At 44.6% G+C, this 18,632-nt stretch overlaps 6 protein-coding genes across 7 annotated transcripts; 2 read left to right on the top strand and 4 right to left on the bottom strand.

The window, feature by feature from the left end:
* Positions 1 to 1,318: 1,318 nt before the first annotated feature.
* On the bottom strand, positions 1,319 to 2,165 carry LOC117143360 (probable proteasome subunit beta type-2). The gene is made up of 2 exons (XM_033308036.1): positions 2,069 to 2,165; positions 1,319 to 2,006 (listed from the first exon to the last, which is right to left on the bottom strand). The coding sequence occupies exons 1-2, from the start codon at positions 2,163 to 2,165 to the stop codon at positions 1,471 to 1,473; spliced, it is 633 nt and encodes a 210-aa protein (XP_033163927.1). The 3' UTR covers positions 1,319 to 1,470.
* A 120-nt stretch (positions 2,166 to 2,285) lies between these two features.
* On the bottom strand, positions 2,286 to 3,480 carry LOC117143350 (odorant receptor 23a). Its single transcript, XM_033308025.1, has 2 exons — positions 2,765 to 3,480; positions 2,286 to 2,709 (listed from the first exon to the last, which is right to left on the bottom strand). The coding sequence occupies exons 1-2, from the start codon at positions 3,478 to 3,480 to the stop codon at positions 2,286 to 2,288; spliced, it is 1,140 nt and encodes a 379-aa protein (XP_033163916.1).
* Positions 3,481 to 3,692: 212 nt separating this feature from the next.
* LOC117147300 (probable proteasome subunit beta type-2) lies at positions 3,693 to 4,507 on the bottom strand. The gene is made up of 2 exons (XM_033314150.1): positions 4,379 to 4,507; positions 3,693 to 4,327 (listed from the first exon to the last, which is right to left on the bottom strand). The coding sequence occupies exons 1-2, from the start codon at positions 4,467 to 4,469 to the stop codon at positions 3,783 to 3,785; spliced, it is 636 nt and encodes a 211-aa protein (XP_033170041.1). The 5' UTR covers positions 4,470 to 4,507; the 3' UTR covers positions 3,693 to 3,782.
* A 697-nt stretch (positions 4,508 to 5,204) lies between these two features.
* On the top strand, positions 5,205 to 9,271 carry LOC117150498. 2 transcript variants are annotated; one of them, XM_033317402.1, is made up of 3 exons: positions 5,205 to 5,481; positions 5,542 to 7,568; positions 7,634 to 7,734. In XM_033317402.1, the coding sequence occupies exons 1-3, from the start codon at positions 5,313 to 5,315 to the stop codon at positions 7,643 to 7,645; spliced, it is 2,208 nt and encodes a 735-aa protein (XP_033173293.1). In that variant the 5' UTR covers positions 5,205 to 5,312; the 3' UTR covers positions 7,646 to 7,734. The 2 variants fall into 2 exon arrangements, with proteins under 2 accessions (XP_033173293.1, XP_033173292.1); XM_033317401.1 differs by having other exon boundaries at positions 5,207 to 5,481; positions 5,542 to 9,271.
* Positions 9,264 to 9,768, bottom strand: LOC117150500. The gene has a single exon (XM_033317405.1). It carries the CDS (start codon positions 9,728 to 9,730, stop codon positions 9,305 to 9,307), a length of 426 nt encoding a protein of 141 aa, XP_033173296.1. The 5' UTR covers positions 9,731 to 9,768; the 3' UTR covers positions 9,264 to 9,304.
* A 145-nt stretch (positions 9,769 to 9,913) lies between these two features.
* On the top strand, positions 9,914 to 11,095 carry LOC117150499 (casein kinase I). Its single transcript, XM_033317403.1, has one exon. It carries the CDS (start codon positions 10,020 to 10,022, stop codon positions 10,977 to 10,979), a length of 960 nt encoding a protein of 319 aa, XP_033173294.1. The 5' UTR covers positions 9,914 to 10,019; the 3' UTR covers positions 10,980 to 11,095.
* Positions 11,096 to 18,632: the final 7,537 nt, after the last annotated feature.

Below are 18,632 nucleotides of genomic sequence, written 5' to 3'. Positions count from 1 at the left end.
CGGTCGGAATGGATGGTGGGGGGCGACAATGGGGGAGTGACTCGAAGTTACATGCACATTACCAACCAGCCCCCAAAGTTGCTCCCCTTCAGCATTGTGAATATATTTCACAGCTTCAGGTGGAAAAAAGGGGGACAGGTGTCCTGAGACAGCCGCGTTCATTTGAGACGCTCACATGTCAAAAGTTTTCTGCGGAAAAGTTTTTGTGCGACAGGGAAACTTAAAGTAAAATGAACAGGAAGCCATGATAATAATTGATATTCGATTTTTTACATTAGTTTTTGCAGTAAAATGTATTACATGACGAGATAGATAAATTAATGTTATTCTTTTTTTTTTCCAATACATAAATGCTAATTAATTTCTAATGGCATCCGTTTTACGTGCTAAGCTTGATAAGTGCTGTTCCAAAAAAATGTAATTAAAACAAACATTTAAATTGGCTCTCTGCATGCACGGTAAAGTTAATGGAGACTCGAAATTGATTCTCCATTAAAGCAGTGAGTAATTTAAGTCGTAGCTTAGATACATATTCCCTTCAAAGGAAAATTTTGGAGCTAGTTAGCTACTACACCGAAACCGGTACCTTTGAGGTAAACTCGTTCGCTACCTTTTCTTTGTCACTGTTGACATTTCATGGTTCCGATCACCGCAAGTGGGCGATCCACTCAATTGGCGATACTTTGTCATGTGCGGCCAATTAGCAATGGCAACTGCCACGCTGGCGGACAAACAAAACCCTCTGACTAGCATAGAAATCCCGGAAAATGCAGGCAGCACAGCTCGGAAAACCCTCAACTCAGACCTCTGCCAAGCAGCGAACAATTCAGTGCATTTTTGCAGCAATCTGTGCTCATTTTTATGAGTTTTGCTGGCGACTCCGCTCACTCCTCCAAACCAACGACATTCTGACGGACTGCTGTTCAAATGGGAAATAGAGACATGTTGGCTTTTCTGCTTCCGATTCGCAGCCGTATACGTTTCCTGTATGTGAGGCATGCACTGGGGAAAATCATGCAACAAGTTTTCATACCCATATCTAACAATATTTCTCCGTCAAACGATACCATTTAAGTGGACTCTGCCTATATGACTATGCCTTTTCAACAGAGAATACTTATTTATGTACAAATGACTTCTTTTCTTTTTGAGTGCAGCTTCTGTCATTGTTGCACAAACAAATACAGTGCCACACACAGTCAGACAGATGGCTCACATGGAGAACAAGAGAAGGCCACATATGCTAATACACGGAGGCAGTCGACCATGGCATGTAGCATACCCACTCGCCCACCTCCCTCTGTTCCTACTGGCCACTCAAATCCAACCGGTCACGTCAACTAATCCCTGGGAAGTTGTTCGAGCATCGCAGTGAAAGTTAGCCAAAAACCAACTTCACAATTATTAGGCATTAGAGGATGCTTTATGAAGCATACGAGTTGCGCCGAGCACGGCTTTAATATTTTCCCTTTACCAACTCAGGCTAATCGACTCCTTGTTTAGTGATCCTGGGTTGATGGCCTCCATCTTGCGCATTCCCTTGCTGTCCACCACATACACCTCGAAGTTCCGCTGGTTGATGATCAGTCGCCTCTGGATCTCCAGGACGCACTTCTTCATCAGCGAGTAGGCCTCCTCTTGGCTGAGCTTCGAGTTCCAGTATCTCTGCAGAATGCTGCCACAGAACATGCTGCCCCAACCGTGACCTGCATGATTGATTGACTGAGCTGCGCCATAGGAGTCGATGTAGTGGAGGTCAGGACCCTCAACCGCATCGTATCCTGCCAGGAGCATTGCCACCTGGTATCTGGTGTTGGTCCTTATATAATCCGCCAGTGTTTTTCTGGTAAAATGGGCAGCTGACTTGGCACTCAGATGGTATCCGTGGGAAATCTTGTACAGATGCAAGTTTTTTGATATGAAGTCCGTGAACTGAATGGTATCGCCGCCATCGCCCACCGTGGCCATTATGTTGAAGTCTGATAGTCGATGGATTTTCGATTGGTCTACAAATTTATTGGCATTATATAAGTACCTAATATCAGATATACAACAAGAGGAAGTTTACCATCTTTCATGAAAACCAGCGATTTGGCCTGCATGGTATCTGATGCGAGCATCACAAAGTCGGGTCCCTTGATCCCCAAAATAGTTTCCATCGCCATGGTAACAACAAATTTTATTAATTTGATACACTATTGTGAATATTATGTGTTACTTTTAAAATGTTCGTGTTCGTGTTCAGTGGTACTACTTGATTGAATGTGAGTGAAATGACTGGGCTACTAAGAACCCAGGCCATCTCGATCGGCCATCAGGGTGAAGAAGGAGTAGGCGCCCTTCCAACAGGCCACGTAGGTGCTCAGGTGGATGGGCACCAGGTTGCCGGCGAGGAGAAGCTGCTTCCGCTTAGTGCGCTCCGCCAGGATGAGCATGTGTCCACGGTAGCTGGCACTCTGATCCACCCAGTTGCTGCAGAATACCGCATAGTGGAGGTCAGCAAAACTCTCCTGCACCATGGTTCCATAGTAGCACAGTGGGTATGTCTGGACGGTGATGCCCAAGAGAAAGCAAAGGTAATAGATTCGATCGTACAAGGTCTCCACGTAAAATATCAGGACAAGTAAGGTAATGGCGATATTAATGCCAATAACCATAAACTGTACCATCATGGGATACGAAATGAGGCTCTTGGTCACATCCAGTAATCTGAAGGAAGAGAAATTATCAGAACTGGATACGTAGTGATAGATAGGTGGATTACCTGTACAGCGCATTTTGATCGCGGATGCAGTTGACCAGATCTTGTTCGTTCTCCTCCAGAGTTTTGGAACCATATCCGATTTCAGAGATTCTCAGGATCAGCAATTGGCATTGCTCGGAGATCAGGTAGAGTACGAGCGGGGGAAACGAGTCAGCTGCAAAACACTGCATAATTTGAAAGACATAGCCAATCTCCTGGAAAACCAGAGCTCCGATGTAAACCACCAACGAGTTCTTCCAGTCGAAGGGGAACCACATGGGCATGGGCAAGCTTAGCTCAGTTTCGAAAACAAAGGGAACTGCAGCGATGATGAAGACTACAGCGTAGGTGATCTGGAACAGCTTGGACATCCGCAGCAGGTGCTCGGTCATATTTCTATGACGCTCAGACTGGCTCTCGCCAGAAACCCGGGCATCCAACTGACCAATAAGACTCTGGGCCTCGACCATCTTCGTTAGTTGGGCCACGTACATACAGAACTTCATGAGATTGGAAAGCGAAGTGACCGTAAGGCTCAAGCTGAAATTATTTTCCACCGGATCCTCGAAACTGTATACTCCTCTCAGTAGCATGGGTGTCGGCAGGTACACCAAGATGCACAAGAGCATCGACCAACTCCAGTACCTACCCTCGCTGAGATCCAAAGCACCACAAATTCGCCAGGCATTCAACTGGACTCGGAAATAGTCGATTTTCAGGGTTTCGCTGAGCTTCATTTTGAGTTCTTGGTGTCTTTCTTTCACTGGCATACTTTCAAAAGGAGCGCGACCATTTATATCACCTTTCGATGTCAGTTGCGCTATTAGCTTAGGGGTTATTAAATCGCAAATTAAATCATTACCGAGGGCTAATCAAGGACACCAAGGTATAGCCAAAACTTGGGAAAATGTACACCCTTTGATTGCCATTCAGCGAAGTAGTGTATATATATCACTTGATACAATTATTTTCATTCAAATTTTATAAATCTTTGATAAGCTACAAAAAATATAAAGGAATTGGATTATTATTTTGTGTTTTATATCCTTCGCTTGGGACCAGCTAAGAAATCCCCTCTAAAGGACTCCAGGTTGATGCGATTCATCTTGGTTATGCCCTCTTTGTTTATCAGGAACAAATCGAAGTTGCGCAAATTGATAACGAATCGCTTATACAGCTCAATCACACACTTTTTGATAACATCATAGGCTGCCTGGGTATCCATGTCCGGCTTGTAGAACTCCTCGATAATGGGAGTACAGAAGTTGATGCCGATTCCGTGGCCACCGTACCGGACGGGAACCGAATTTCCGAAATAATCCATGTAGTGCAACTCGGGACCGCTGCTCAAATCGTATCCTCCCACCAACAACGCCACCTTGTAGTTGCAATTGCTCTTGCGATAGGCGGTCAATTGGCTCCGGATGAAGTGCACCGCTCCGTGAACAGTCAAGTCGTATCCGTTGGTTACCTTGTAAAAATCCATGTTCCGTTGGATGAAATCCGAGAACTGCTGGCAGTCTCCACCGTCCCCAGCGGTCGACATCATGCAGCAGTCCGAGATTCGATTGGTCCTTTCCACCTCTACACTCATTTATAATTTATTACTATCCTGCTTATCAGAGGCCTACTCACCGTCATCCAGCCACATCCCCGACCTGGAAATCATGGTATCCGAGGCCAGTATGACGAAATCAGTTCCTTTAACACCCAAAATGGTTTCCATTTTAAATAATGTTTGCTTCAGTAAATTTTAGTCGTGTTTCGAAAGCCTTCTCAGTTACTTCTGGCTCATAAAGACAGAAAAACATTCAGTTGCCAGAACATAAGTAATAACTCACTCACTTTCCTTCCATATTAGACCACGCATTTGTCGCTTGTCAGTGCACTTTATAAAGTTCGGGGGCCGTAAGAGTCCTGCGTGTCCTGTCATCAAGTCCTCCCCCTCGACCAAACACCCAACCAATTCTCGTCTGCGTCCATTTCCGTTCGGTTTGTGCCACCGTGGGGGGGCACTTAAAAAGCACTTAGTTGTGTTTCATTGAAATAATTTTCAGCATTTCCGCACTTGAACACGATTTTCATTATCCGCTAGCTGCATTTTACTATCCCCCATTGTCTGCACTTTTAATGTGATGGAAATTCGCGCCATTCTGAATAATTATCGCATCTATTTGTGAAATGGAAATATTTCCGCAATTAAAAACATATTTTCTAGCACCCTTCAAGTAATGACAACCATTCCATCCTCATCCAGATTTCCATCCCGGTTCGCACATCCTTTGTGTTTGCCATTTCAGGCATTTATACTGCAATTAAATGCGGGAGCTGCAAACAGCGAAGGAAGCGAAAGTTAATGGAATTCGCTGGGATAATAAAATGGGTCGCAGGACGCAGTGTTTACCTTGATTTTAAGATCTGATCCTACTGTTTAGTTAAGCCTTTAAAGCATTTGAAAAGAGTATCAAAAAATCGGACACAGTGACATAAACAAACAGTCGGTATGAATTAAATTTGCAGTTCAATTTGATGACGACTCTGGGGAGCATGAGTTCCGTGGCTGCTGAAAATGTCATTTACGCTGACGAATCAGAGCTTAATCCGTTTGGAGAGCTCCAAGGACGAGGATGAATGGAATCGGACATTAATGTTCTTCAATGTCGATATTTCGGGCGGAGTGTGCCGTGACCACCAAAACAAGATTACGCAGCCAAGGTCCTCCGTTTGCAATGGAAAGCGTGAGTTGATTAACGACATTTGGCAATCGTCCACTAACCCCAATATATACGCAAATCCAGGACGAGCTCCCGGTGGCGGATTGGCCAATCCAATTACGGAGAGTGTGATGTCATTTGGAGCAGCCAATAAATTCTATGCTCGCGGACATTCAAATTTTGATCATGGGAATTATACGCCACGAACTTCTGGCCGGCGAAGAGATAACTTTGCCTATTCCGACAGACGTCGTCACTTTCATTATAGACCAATTAAATCAGGACGAAGTCGTGCCGCAATGGGCTTAGTTTCCCCATCTCCATCGTCCGATTCTACGGGTTACTATGAGAGCAAAAGGATTCACTATGCAGACTTTGAGACTGGGAAAACCTTTGATAGCTATTACCCAGATGAACCTTATGAATTAGAGGAAGATGAACCCCATAGAGTCGTCTCAACCTCTGATTATACAAAACAACAGGAAGATCCAAGAGCTAACAAAGAATATGAGGATGGCAGATATGAATACTACCCCCATGGTCCAAGGTCAACAAATAGACATCACAGAGAACCTAAAAGGTACTACAGATATCCCTTTACTGAACATCCAACTCAAGATGATTATCATCGAGACTTCAGAGGAACTGTTCCTCGTCAGTTACGATCTAGTTCTTATAGGATGAAACAGAATTGTAGGCAGGCATCGGGATCTTTACCACCCAACTATGCCTCAAATTGTTACCCACATGACTCAACGGAATATGGGAGTGACAATGACTATGATGAATCCCCTGAAAATTACAAAAATTACAGAGATTATTTTGAGGAACCGACCACTGATGCCTATAAAAATCCTTATGAAGAATTCCATGACTACGAATATCCAGATTATAAAAAAACCAGTAAAGCACCGCCGATACCATTTCCGAAACCTCAACCTAAGTACTACAAAAGTTACTCTAAAACACCGTCCCCGAACTATCCAACTAAAATTTATAAGCCTGAAAGGGAATCTAAAGTAAATGAGGTTGAGGTATCCCCCTATGAAGAAGCCCAAACTCGTCATGTTAAATCCAATAGAATTAAACAAAATAATCATCCAGAGGAAATTCCACGTAGGAAAGGTTTCAACTATGTTAAAGAGCGGAGAGAAGACCCAATAGAATACGACAAAATTTCAAAAGATATTTCACGTCCTGCTCAACACGAAAAGTATCCAAGTAAAGTCCAAGACGACAGATTTACTATGCAAGGGAATTCTCATAGAGAACGTTCTATTTCTAGTACCCATAGAAAAATCTTTAAAGAAGAACTTCCTCACAAATATCGCCCGAAAAAAGTTATTAATGAAACACGTGAGCCGCATAGAAACTTAAGAACTAAATCTGTTGGACAGTACGATAGGCCAAATGGGGAATATGATAGTTATAAAACTCGTAGTCATCATAAATCTTCGCCAGATAGAAAAAAGTCGGTTGACTTTGTTCGCTTAACAGACTTAAACGATGGTTCAGAAATTCCGCATAAAATTCGTGAGAACGGTCAATCGCCATCATCTATATTTTTCACTATCGAGATACCGTATAAAAAGAAGCATCGAAGGTTTACATATCCCCAAAAAGAGGAATATATATCTAAAAGATCACATTCGGGATGTGATAATTTTGCCCCGAAGTCGTTTAGGCCGCAAACATCGCTCTATGATGTTGGGAAAGGTCGGAAGCGGAAAACAATGAAGCAGAAAATATCTGGATTTTTTAAGAGGTCAAAACTATGCTTGTCCAAGTCGAACATTTTCAGAAGCAAATCTAAACTGATTAAGAATTGTAAGCCAGCACAGCGAAACCTAAACTGCGCTCAAATAAGTCATCCTAGCCCCGATTACTCCGTAAACGCTCCTATAGCAAGTAATTACTCTTTGCAGTCGGAAAATGTGGAAGTTCCTTCTCAGGAAAGTGAACACCAAAAATATGGAATAAAAAGGGGGAAGGAATGCCACTATCCCACTGTTTACAGGGGAACCAACAAACAGCTGCCGGAAAATAATAACGAGATCTTTCACCAGTACTCCATGTTCAATGTTCTGAGCTCCACCAACCAAAGGTCGAAGGTAAATAACGATGACTATGACCACTACGATCCGGGGTTAAGTAAACGAACCAGTCGATATTTCAGACCTACTGCTGATTCGCCTAAGAAGAGTTCCTACAAGGAATTCGATCGCGTGTCCAGTGGAAATTGCAGTCTCTACAAAGAGGGAATAAGTGGAGATCCCATCGGAAAAAGTGAAATTAACGTCTGCCTAACGATTCGGGCCACTGATGTGAGTTTGACGGGCAGTCCGAGGATAGTGTCATCAAAAATCGTTGAGGATCGTGGCTTATCCTGCAAAAGCAATAGTGGTGAAGCCAAAGTAAGCCGCTCCAGACCAGCAATTCGTTTAGAACCGAGACAAAGTAGTGGAAGCACAATTTGTGAAAGTGCTAGTGGGGAAAACCAATTCAAGAATGTCAGGTTTTCCTCCTCGCACTTTACCCACAATAGTTGTTCCTCCACTCAAAGCAGCTCCGAAAGCAATTCTTCGAGAATTCAAACATCCATACATTCGGAAGAGCATATCTTGAAAAAGAAGAGCATTGAGGCTAGTTCCAAGCCACCCGAAATGCCTGCAAGAATTGGTAGCTCTTCGGAACACCTTCCTCCACGTCATCGCCATGTCACCAAATGGAGCTTAACCAGTCAGTCCAAGTCCTATAATTCTAGGCCAGAACCAAACCCTTCCCGACCAGGCTTGCGCCAACCATACACCATTGAAATGTGTTCTAGACCACCGACTTTGTTTCAAAGCGATATAACAAAAAGGTCGAGCCTAAAAAGGGTGGATAACAACCTCGAGAAATCAGTGCCCAAAAAGGTAGTCTTGAAAACAAATAGCTCGGAAAGTATGATTAGTGGGTCAATGTGCAGTTCTGGTAGCAGTGCGAAATCACTTTGCACATGGGAAAATCAGGACACGAAGAACGATGACAGAAGTGAGTGCCACAGATCCCAGAGCCACAATTTTCAATTTGGCGAAGCTAGGAAAATTGAGGTAATCCCAAGAAAAACAAGTAGTTGGCCGCGCCAAAATCTACGAAGCTTTCCAAGACCACCGATCTGGAATACAGATACTAAACCTCTTGGCAAAGCGACCTTGTCACCCAAAACATCAACTCAAAGCTTAGAGTCCTCCATAAGTAGATGCTCCAGTGGTGGCCTGTCAGGAAATAATGAAGAAGGCACCAGCCACAAGCCAAATGATATGCAACTGGTTTGCTATCCCGATGACGATCCCAATTTAACGAATTCTTGCCAGTCCCAGGGTGAATATGGAAGCAGATTCACAGCTATGCGAGGTCTAGATATTACAGAATCAGCGAATCGAGGGGATCTTTGTTGTCCAAAGCTAGTTTCTGATTTGGAGAGAGAATCCTTCTGCCCGAAAAGCATTGTGGAGGAGCTGAAACGAGAGCTATTGCAGACCTTCCGAGCCGAACAGCAAATCAGGAGTCAGTCGCCTTTTCTTCGACCCACTCCGCAAATTATGATATTCCCCTGTGTTCCCAGTGTCATGTGCCAGCCCAGAGCGAACATGAATCCGAGTCCCAATCTATTCCCTAGGCCGGAGTCTGAAATGTGCTGGATACCTAGCTCCAAGCCACAAAACCCCGCTCAGTTCAACTAATTTACATCCATCACACCCGGAAAACCTGCAGTACCCCATAGCTGCAAAAGCGGTGATTAAGATTTAATAAAATATACTTTTTCTATAGAATAACATAATAAATAAAAATAGATAAAACATATTCAACACCTCATCTTCTGGTTGTCAGATATGGGGGATTCAATTGCAACTGATATGGTCAGTATTCCGCTGGCTGTCAGAATCGCCGCAAGTTTGGATGTATCCACATTTTGGGGCATTAAAATTTTTTGCTTGATATTCACGTTCTTATAATGAGCCCGAACATAGATGTGACTAGTTTTCAGCTGAATGCAAATATTTTCAATGGGAAAATCACGCATATCGAACTCCCAGGACACTCTATTTTCCTTTTCCCTGGGCTTTTCCCATGCAGTGCTGATATCTTCAACATCTTCGCCATTGTTTATCATTCGGCAACAGTCGTAAACATCTTTTTCCAGTTGTTTTACCCTCTGCTCGCATTCGGATTGCATTATTCTTAAATCTTGGGAATCGAATACACGACTTTTATATTTTTGCCCAGACATTTTGAATGCCTTTTTCAAGACTTATTTTGATAGTTTTGATTTCCTGTTGGAGGTTTGACATATATTCCTGAGTCTGAAACATATGGAAAATAAAAAAATATATATTGTCATAAAATCTTATTATTCACGAACTGTTTGCAAAGTTAGTTGGTGAATATCCCATTGCTCAATTCTCGGTGATAGTCGGTATCGATAAAAGTTCATCGACAACCTTGTCAGCTAAAACTGTGACAGACTGCAGTAAAGCTTCGCCATATAATAGTTTAGCACTTTTTTTTCAAAAATAGACATGGACGACTACGAACTGGAAACCATGCTCCGCGTAAACAGCATCATGGTGATTAGAAAACTGGGATCCGGATCCTTCGGAGACATCTACGAGGGCAAGCACCTGGCGTCGAGACTCCACGTAGCTCTCAAGGTCGAGCGCAAAAATGCCGGCCATTCGCACTTGCCCGTCGAGTCCACGGTGTACAATCTGCTGAGATATGGTATCGGAGTCCCGTTGACGTACCAGTTCTTCTCAAACAGGCGGCACGACGTGCTGGTCATGGAGTTGCTGGGCCACTCGTTGGAGAAGCTATTCGTGATGTGTGATCGCCGCTTCTCGATGAAGACTGTACTAATGCTGGCTGAGCAGATGGTGGACCGATTGGAGTACCTGCACCTCCATCGCTTCGTGCACCGCGACATCAAGCCGGACAACTTCCTGATGGGCGTTGGCCTGACCAAACACCGGCTCCACCTCATCGACTTCGGCCTGTCCAAGCGGTACTGGGACATGACTAAGAACAGGCATGTTCCCCAAAGGCGCGGCACAAAGTGGGCCGGCACCGCCCGCTACGCCTCCGTTAATGCACTGTGCGGCGTCGTGCAGTCCCGGCGGGATGACTTGGAAGCGGTGGGCTACGTCCTCATGTACCTTCTGCGTGGTTGCCTGCCGTGGCAAGGCCTCTTGCACAGCAGCAAGTTGCAGAAGGCGGAGGTGATCATGGAGATGAAGATGTCCACCTCGCCGAAGAGCCTGTGTGCCGGCTATCCAAGCGAGTTCCACAACTATATTTGCTACACCCGGCAACTGGGCTTCGAAGAGGAACCGGACTATCGGATGATTAGATGCTCCTTCTTGGGTTTACTGTTTAGACTGAAGTTCACCAATGATCTCATCTACGACTGGGACCTCGCCGAGAAGAACAGCGACAAGAGCGACTCGAAGGAAGATAGTGTGGAGGCGAAAAAGGTCGTCTAAGGGCCTCGGACTGCAGGGTAGTACGATGAATATTGCATGTTGAATAAAACCCTCCGACTTTTCTAGATGACACAAATGCCAATTTAAAATACACAAGCTGCCAGCTACCAAAATGAGTCCAATTAACAAAACTGGCATTTGTGCAACGTTTGCATTCCGGGCAGATTCGAGCTGTTAGCTGAGATTCTGATTCTGGAGCAGCTGGCAGAAGTGTCCGTCAGAACGGATGGCAGCAAAAGTCAATGGCAACAGCCAGGGGTGCCATGCTGCACAGATTCCATCTGGAAACGGGAGGGCCGAGCAACTTTCGAACAAATGAAAACGTAGCAAATGACAGCATCCAATTTACGTTTGCAATTAAACTGACACCGAACAGACACTTGATTTAGTCGGGAGCCAGTCAGTCCTTGGGCCTGGTCCGGAGCCACCCTCAAGTCACTCGGTTCTGGGAAATGTCGATTTATGGACGTGGGCAGTCGAACTACTTTGCCGGCCAGCAGATTTATGAATATGAAAGCACACCAAATGGCTCTTTATTTGCCTGTTTATGTGGCAGCAAACCTGACCAGCAGGATGCATCCTTTCAGCAGGATGCGGGAGCGGGTGCGGGTGCGGGTGCGAGTGCGACCTCCTCGGTTAGGATCATCACCGCCTTGTGGCACCTGAACAGGCCCGTGTAGTCGGCCATCTTTGGATTTGGTTCTTTGGATCAGAGCTTAATGAAGAAAGCCGACTGTGCAGGCGGGCAGAATTTTCAATTTGTTTGGCAGTTTGTCGAAAATAATTTGAAGTTGAGCTTTGATTTGATTTGAATCATAGTTTGTAGTTAGGGATGTTTTAGGAAAGATTTCCTATTAATATCTAGTTCGGTAGGTATAATTGTATATGACTTCCTAAATTGTCTTCCGTACGAGGTGTGAAGTAGCTGGTGTTAATGAGGCATTGGAGTTGGAGCCATATATCACCGAACTGGTCAAAACGGTGGGAACCAACGCAAGGGAATTATTAATGCGGACTTCTTATCAAAAATGGCAGCAATCAGCACGCTCGCTTAGCACCTCGTTGGGCGAGTGTGGGAATCCCCTGGACGAGGACGAGAACGAGCACTTTCCCCCACCATTAATCCTGCGAAAGTGTGGAGCAGCAGTCTCTTTTCTTTTTTTGGGAGCAGTAGTCAAGTGCGAGCCGTGCTAAAAGCCCCATCAAGGCCAAGTGGCGTGTCAATCGGCCATTAACATGGGTCAGGGAGCTCTCCCTGTGCCGCCGATAAATAAAAACAAACACCTAGATGGAGCACCACCACCCACACCCGCATCCATACACATGCCCACTTCCAAATCCACACCCACTTACCCACCCAATTACGCATAGGATAAAGAAATATGCGAGTCCTAAATGAAGCCGAAACTGATTGAGAAGCCAAGGGGAAAATGGTCGAAATGAAAATGGAAATCCTTGCCGCCGGATTTTGGCACTCTCTTTAGGTTTTCCGTGCGGCTGAAAGAAAGTCTCTCATTAAAAAATTAAATGCGGCAACACTTGGGAATTTGTGAGAAAATTGCTCATTAAAAGTTTTCACCTGAAGAGCCGCCCAAGGCGAATCTCGACACTAATTTTCTTTTCATGTAATTATGTGCAGCAACTGAAGAAACAGCTCGCAAAAAGGAAAAGTCGCTCGCTCTCTCTTTTATTTTCGGCGGCAATTGTTCGTCTGCTGCATTTTTCCAGCAACTTTTCCAGCCCGACAAGAAGAACTTGAGGTTGCTAATGCAAAGGACACAACTTTTTGCGATGTGTGAAAGACTGCTCCCCATGTTTCCATTTCCTCCGAGCTGGCGGCTGCTTTCTGATGGGACTTATGCTCCCATCGTCACGAGTATTGGGCATCTTCATTTGGCATTCGCTTTGCGCTTGCCAACTGCAAATTGAATTGATTTTCGTTTGCATTTCCCGGTGGACTGCAGTCGCCTCGACTGCATCCGCATCAAAGCTTAATATTGGAAAAATAATGTGCACAAATTGAACTTATAAATAAATCAAATCAAAATATCATGTATTACGACAGAAGGACACGAAGTGAGTGGTTCCCAAGCGCATATTGCGTTCGAAATTGAGTTACATTTAAATATTTTCCCATTTGCAATGCCAAGTGTGGAGGTCCAAGATTTCCACTCCCAGTCCCAGCTGCTCCGGCGATTGAGTTTCGAGTGCCTTCGTCCTCCTGGCTGGAGAGCTGATTGTTTTCCAGCAATAGCCAGAGACTAGAGAGGAGTGTATACTTTATAAATGTGTTTACTTCACCCGATGAATTTATTTTATTTTAGATAAATGGGTATTCCATTTGATTTGCTACGATAAGTGCATTTTCTTCGCACAAGAATAAACTAAATTGTCAATGTACGAGCAGATTTGAATCGAAGTAAGTGGTCTAACAATGATCTTTGCCAAAATAACCAAATTAAAGACTCCCATTTTCGTTGAATGTTTTAATCAATCAGTTTTATCCGATCCCGCAGCTGCTGATCCCTGTTAAAATACTTATCCCTCAACGCGCTTAGCTGAATGGTTAATTGCATTAATTTATATCAAATAATTTCGATTTCCTCTCGTGCAACGAGGGCGTATAATTGATTCGACTTCCGCGGATGCCTCCGAAAATGGCGCCGCCAATAAATCTCGGACAACACAATGCTTCAGCTTTCGCATTGTGTAGCCGGGTTAAAATTATACGGATAAGATCGGGAATAAATTTGCATGGAACTGCATTTACATTCGCGTTTACATTTACGTTCGCCGCAAAAGCAAATCTTCAATGGCCAGTGGAAGAGTTTCGCTACCCACGAAACTGGAGCTGGCGGTGATTAATTATCTACATGAAAGCGTGCAATTTACAGCTTACCTTAAGCTCGCCCCCCGATCTGCCCCGCCCACTACCACCCGGCCGTTGTTGTTATTGTATTTATGGAGTGTTTAGTTGTCTGGGCCCGATTCGAGTACGGATAAACGGGAAAGTTACAGCAAAACTGATTTCCATAGCGCACTTTATCTAAATTAAAATCAAAAACTCTGCCGAGCCAGCGCCATTCATTCAGCACGGCAATTGAGCCTTGTCCTGGAAGTTAGTTGGTGGATATATATGGGTACATACTACGCAAGGATACAACGTGTGGCCACTCCACTGGGCCAGAAGTTGCGTTGTTGCCTTAAACGCTGTTACTAGCACTTAACTGCTTCTCTAAATTTGCAAATATGTTATTTGTTCTGATAAGAAATTACAGGAAATTCATCATCAAATATTAATTAAATAGTTGGTAATGAAACTCAAGTTATTAGTTCAAAATATTCGAGTTAGTTTTTGTAGGCAATATTTGTAAGGGTATTTTGAAAACCAATCTCGATAAGGATCCTTTTGTAAGCCGGCAGAGTAGGTTTTATTTCGCAGCGGTTTAATTAACAAGATGATCGAAATTGATATTTTTAATGGAATTTTCCTCGGGGCTTGGTTGATGTCAAGCCGTCGCATCCAATCGCGCCTTTGACCCCAACTGTGACTCCAGGACAGCGGGAGTAGATGATGTCACTATGTGGCTGGCTGCTCCAGAACTAAACCCATGCCAACTGCCCCCACTTTCACATCCATTTCGCTCCTCCAGTTTGTCAATGTCACCGGGAGTCAGCGGCTGTGCGTTGTTGTCTGCAGGTAAATGGTGTGTATTTCAATTTAGCTGCGAATAAATTGCCGACAATAAAGCGGAGGAAAATGTGTAATTTGTTTGGGTCGTTTGTTCCCAGTGTCATATCTCCCGGAATGTATCTGTATCTGTATCTGCGGCTGAGCGATGAGATTCTTATTTTAATTTTGATTATGTGCGCTCTTCTTTTCCGGCCAAGCATTCCGAGCAGATTTGTATCTGTTAGTTACATTTACAAATTGCCCAACGCATTTGCAGTTATCCACCCCTGGGGCTTCGTACTCCCAGATTGAGCTGTATGTGCTCAGCCTTTAGTATCTAATGGGTAGTGGAACTCGCATGTATGCTGGCCTCTTAGAATGGCATTAACAACAATCTTTGGCATGGGTACACCTTCTATGGCAAGCCATGTTCGATAGCTAGTCCTTAAGTGCTGAGATTTTGCCATTTTAGAGCGGAACACAGGCCATTCATACATCCTTTTGTAGCCGGAGCGTAATAAGATCATTTGCCGGAATGCATTATGAGGCCGTCCCAGAGGAGGCAGTCACACCTGCCCGCCCACTCGCACACAGGTTAATGTCCTCGGCTGAGAACATCATCACCGGCATGGAGAGCCGTAAGTCTTAGGTCGGATTTACAATGGCCAACTTGTGGGCCATTAGCAAAAATGAAAACAAGGCCATCCCATCGCCGGCACACAGACACACAAAGGTGAGGCTGCGAAACGCTTATTAAAACGACACTTTGGCCCTGTGACAGGATGTGACGACACATCCGGGGGAGCCCAACCCCGAACCCGAGCCCAGACCCTGGCCCAATCCCAATCCCAGCCGAGGGAGAGGTAATTTAGATTGCGTCTGCCGTCGGGTCATAACAGACCCAGTTGACATGGAGGTTAAACGGATTATGCCTGGGATATCGCTTTCAGCCAAGTGGCGTGGGCTGTGCTATGCACCTGCCACAGGTTTAGGCCAAGTAATTGCCAAATATTGAGACAACGGAGCGGGTGGGAGCGGGTCCCGTTAGCAGTTCCCCTTCCGCTTCCGCTTCCGTCACGAAATTGAATTATTAATGCTGTTGTCATTGGGATTGGGCGCGTTGAAAGTGCGCCGCGAAAAATAGAACTTGTTTGTCCGAGGACCACAATTAAGTTGTCAGTCCAAAGTCGGGGTCAAAAGCCTAGGCGTTGACTTTTGGCTTTGATTGCAGCGACAGGTGTGGCCAGGATGTCCCCACAGGATATTTGCCACCTGGGCGTTGGTTTAATGTATATATCAGCCCTTTGCGGTCGGCACTTAACGCATTCGTAAAAGGCTTTTTGTTTAGGTTTCCATAGAACCACGGAACTTTAGTTCTTTTAATGGTATTAATTTTGATTTGTTACCTTTTCCATAACACGGCCAATTGGATGCGGTACCTGCATTGTCATTGCATTAAAAATGTAAATTTCGAGAGAGCCAAAGGACTCTACAAAGGCGCGATTACGCAGTTCAAGTGTCCAGGCCTTTGTTGTGGACCCTTCGTGTTGTTGCAGCCCGGATGAAGTGGCTCTGCTCCTTCGCTGATCCTTGATCTTTGGCAGCGCCTGCGGGCCGCAAATGGAGAGCTGGCGGGGCGACAAAGTTCCATTCAAGTGGGTGCTCAACTGGATGTTGCCAAACAGCATCCATCTGCACAAAGGTGAACGTGCCAAGTGGCGTGGGTTCCAAGCAGGCTCCTCCTTGGAGTGCCAGCCACACCCGGCCAAACAATGGGGCACTGTGTGGGTGTGTGGTATGACCAGCCCCAGGACTTTCCCACCCCAAGTCGCCTGGGGCGAGGACTCGGCTTGATTTTGTGTGCTCTGCACTCGGCTGCATCTTGGAAGTGAGCTGTGTTTGAGCCGTATGCCAGGAATGGCCATTAACTGCATGTCGGGGTACAAATGCGAAATGTGTTAATATCGAATCCCCTGAATTCCAATCACACAGCAAACAATTTTGATTGCTTCAGTAGAACAACTGGATTGGGTTTCTAACAACCAAAGTTGTATTGAATATGAGAGATGTTAATATAATATTATTTCATTGGCAATTGATTTATGATAAGAGTATATAGAGTTAGAAACATCGACCTGCTTTCCTTGAGTAAGCTTATCAATTTATGTTACACTTACATTTTCAGCAGGGCCTAATTCACTTACATTTTTTGAGTAATGGCCACCATTAAGCCCTTGAATCTTCTGCTAATAAAAAACGTCATTATGCTGCTTGACTGCAAAGTGTGTAATTGCATAACCTCAAAGAAACACATTAGTGGGCACTCCTGGAAGTGTTCCAAAGGAGCTGTTCCACGGGAGCTGCCGCGGTGCACCTGCTTATGTGTGCGTTGTGGAGGACGAGGACCTGCCCGTCACCGAGGCAAACTAATTACGCGCCCCTTTAAGAAATTAAATGCATTTTGGCCCGCCTTGCCGGCAATTTGAGTGCTCTACTCGGTGGCCGGGTGAGCACATAATTGCCACTTGTCGCAGCTCCTCGAGAAACGCTTCCTTGGCGTTCTTCAACAAAAAAAAAAATGGAGAAATGCGAAAATAACAACTGCCTCATAATGGCAGTGCAGAAATCAAAAGAATTGACTCGCAATTAAAATAAATTAAATATTTCAAACGTGAAATGAGCTCTGGTCCGGGAATGGCGTCATTATGAATTTAAGGATTCGAGTTTTCTGAAGCATATTTTGCTTATTTGAATGCTGAATGCCGAGCAACTCATTTATTGCATAATTAAATTTTTCGCCAGAAAATCAACAGTTTTATTTATAAATCACTTCGTAACTGAAAAGGCCATTTGATGTTAGAAAATTAAAACACAACAGTATTTGTCAATTAAATTATATATTATTCTCTGCAGAGGATTCAATTTAAAAATGAATCCAGCATATTGGTTGTATTTTGCATTAGTTTTCGAAGAAGAACATACACATTTTCCACACATGCCACTGTGCCACTTATGTTGGCTCTTTGGCTTTTCACTTATCAATTGTGGCAGCTTTTCGAGCGGATTATTAAGAATTTATGCCGGGTAAATATGGAAAATACAGCGCCATATTGGAATCGAACACGTACGAAGACGTGAGTCCTGCCAGGAGTCCTGGAGGAGCCTACCACAGCCACAGCCAGGATCGGGCCAGGAATCGGGATGGGAATCGGAGATGGCAGTGGAAATGGAAATAGTTTTCAGCGAGTGACACGCATACCCGGCATGTACGAGAATGACACATGTTCTGCGGCCTATTTTATTAATCGCATTTTTGCCACATTTCGGGGCCGCATTAAATATTAAATGCCAGGGAAGCAAATGCGGATTATGCCCGGCTCGGGATGTGGCTCAGTTTAGTTTCATCTAGCCGACATGCACAATAAATTGTATTTAAAATGAAACAGTCGCCCGGCAACTTCTTTCATTCCGGACACGTGCGAATTCATTCAGGACGTGTGGCGTTGGCCCTGATCTCTGACATGGCAGGCTGGCTTCGGAACAGGAACAGAAACAGGAGCTGGAGCTGAAGCTGGGAATAGCCGGCAGGACTCGATGTTTGCCTTCTGACGTTTACAAATTACCCACAGCTGGCGAGCAAAATGCCAGGGCATTGTGTGCGCCTGGCTCCGTCGTCCTTCGTCCTGCGTCCTGCTCCTGGGTGCTTTATTAAACGTACATATGTCTCGGGATCCCAGATCTGCCGAAAAACAAGTGCTCTTACATGTGACTGAGTGGTCTGAGTGAAGAGGCTGGGGGCTCAGTTAGTTTATTTTTTGCATGAATTATTCATCCGGCTTTGTCTCATCAAATTGAGCGACCTCGTTAGTCTCTAAAATGTCAAAATTTCTACTGCCAAACATTTGTTGTTTCAATTATTCAAATGTAATTTCCAAATTGCACTTTTCAAAATGAATGGAAAATAAACTTTTCCTGCAGGT

The sequence above is a fragment of the Drosophila mauritiana genome, chromosome 2L, assembly GCF_004382145.1.
Source record: "Drosophila mauritiana strain mau12 chromosome 2L, ASM438214v1, whole genome shotgun sequence".
Taxonomy (NCBI): Eukaryota; Metazoa; Arthropoda; class Insecta; order Diptera; family Drosophilidae; genus Drosophila; species Drosophila mauritiana.
The sequence above is the reverse complement of the archived record's forward strand: the minus strand, read 5'-3'. Positions and strand labels throughout refer to the sequence as shown.

What these genes read in the sequence shown, in the direction of transcription:
- LOC117147300 (XM_033314150.1), bottom strand. Translation starts at nt 4,469, where the DNA reads ATGGAAACCATTTTGGGTGTTAAAGGAACTGATTTCGTCATACTGGCC. An exon ending in GGGGATGTGGCTGGATGACG is followed by an intron (nt 4,328 to 4,378) that starts GTGAGTAGGCCT and finishes AAATGAGTGTAG; the next exon opens with AGGTGGAAAGGACCAATCGA.
- LOC117150499 (XM_033317403.1), top strand. Translation starts at nt 10,020, where the DNA reads ATGGACGACTACGAACTGGAAACCATGCTCCGCGTAAACAGCATCATG.
- LOC117143360 (XM_033308036.1), bottom strand. Translation starts at nt 2,165, where the DNA reads ATGGCGATGGAAACTATTTTGGGGATCAAGGGACCCGACTTTGTGATG. An exon ending in GCTGGTTTTCATGAAAGATG is followed by an intron (nt 2,007 to 2,068) that starts GTAAACTTCCTC and finishes ATAAATTTGTAG; the next exon opens with ACCAATCGAAAATCCATCGA.
- LOC117150500 (XM_033317405.1), bottom strand. Translation starts at nt 9,730, where the DNA reads ATGTCTGGGCAAAAATATAAAAGTCGTGTATTCGATTCCCAAGATTTA.
- LOC117143350 (XM_033308025.1), bottom strand. Translation starts at nt 3,480, where the DNA reads ATGAAGCTCAGCGAAACCCTGAAAATCGACTATTTCCGAGTCCAGTTG. An exon ending in GATCAAAATGCGCTGTACAG is followed by an intron (nt 2,710 to 2,764) that starts GTAATCCACCTA and finishes CTCTTCCTTCAG; the next exon opens with ATTACTGGATGTGACCAAGA.
- LOC117150498 (XM_033317401.1), top strand. Translation starts at nt 5,313, where the DNA reads ATGTCATTTACGCTGACGAATCAGAGCTTAATCCGTTTGGAGAGCTCC. An exon ending in CTCCGTTTGCAATGGAAAGC is followed by an intron (nt 5,482 to 5,541) that starts GTGAGTTGATTA and finishes ACGCAAATCCAG; the next exon opens with GACGAGCTCCCGGTGGCGGA.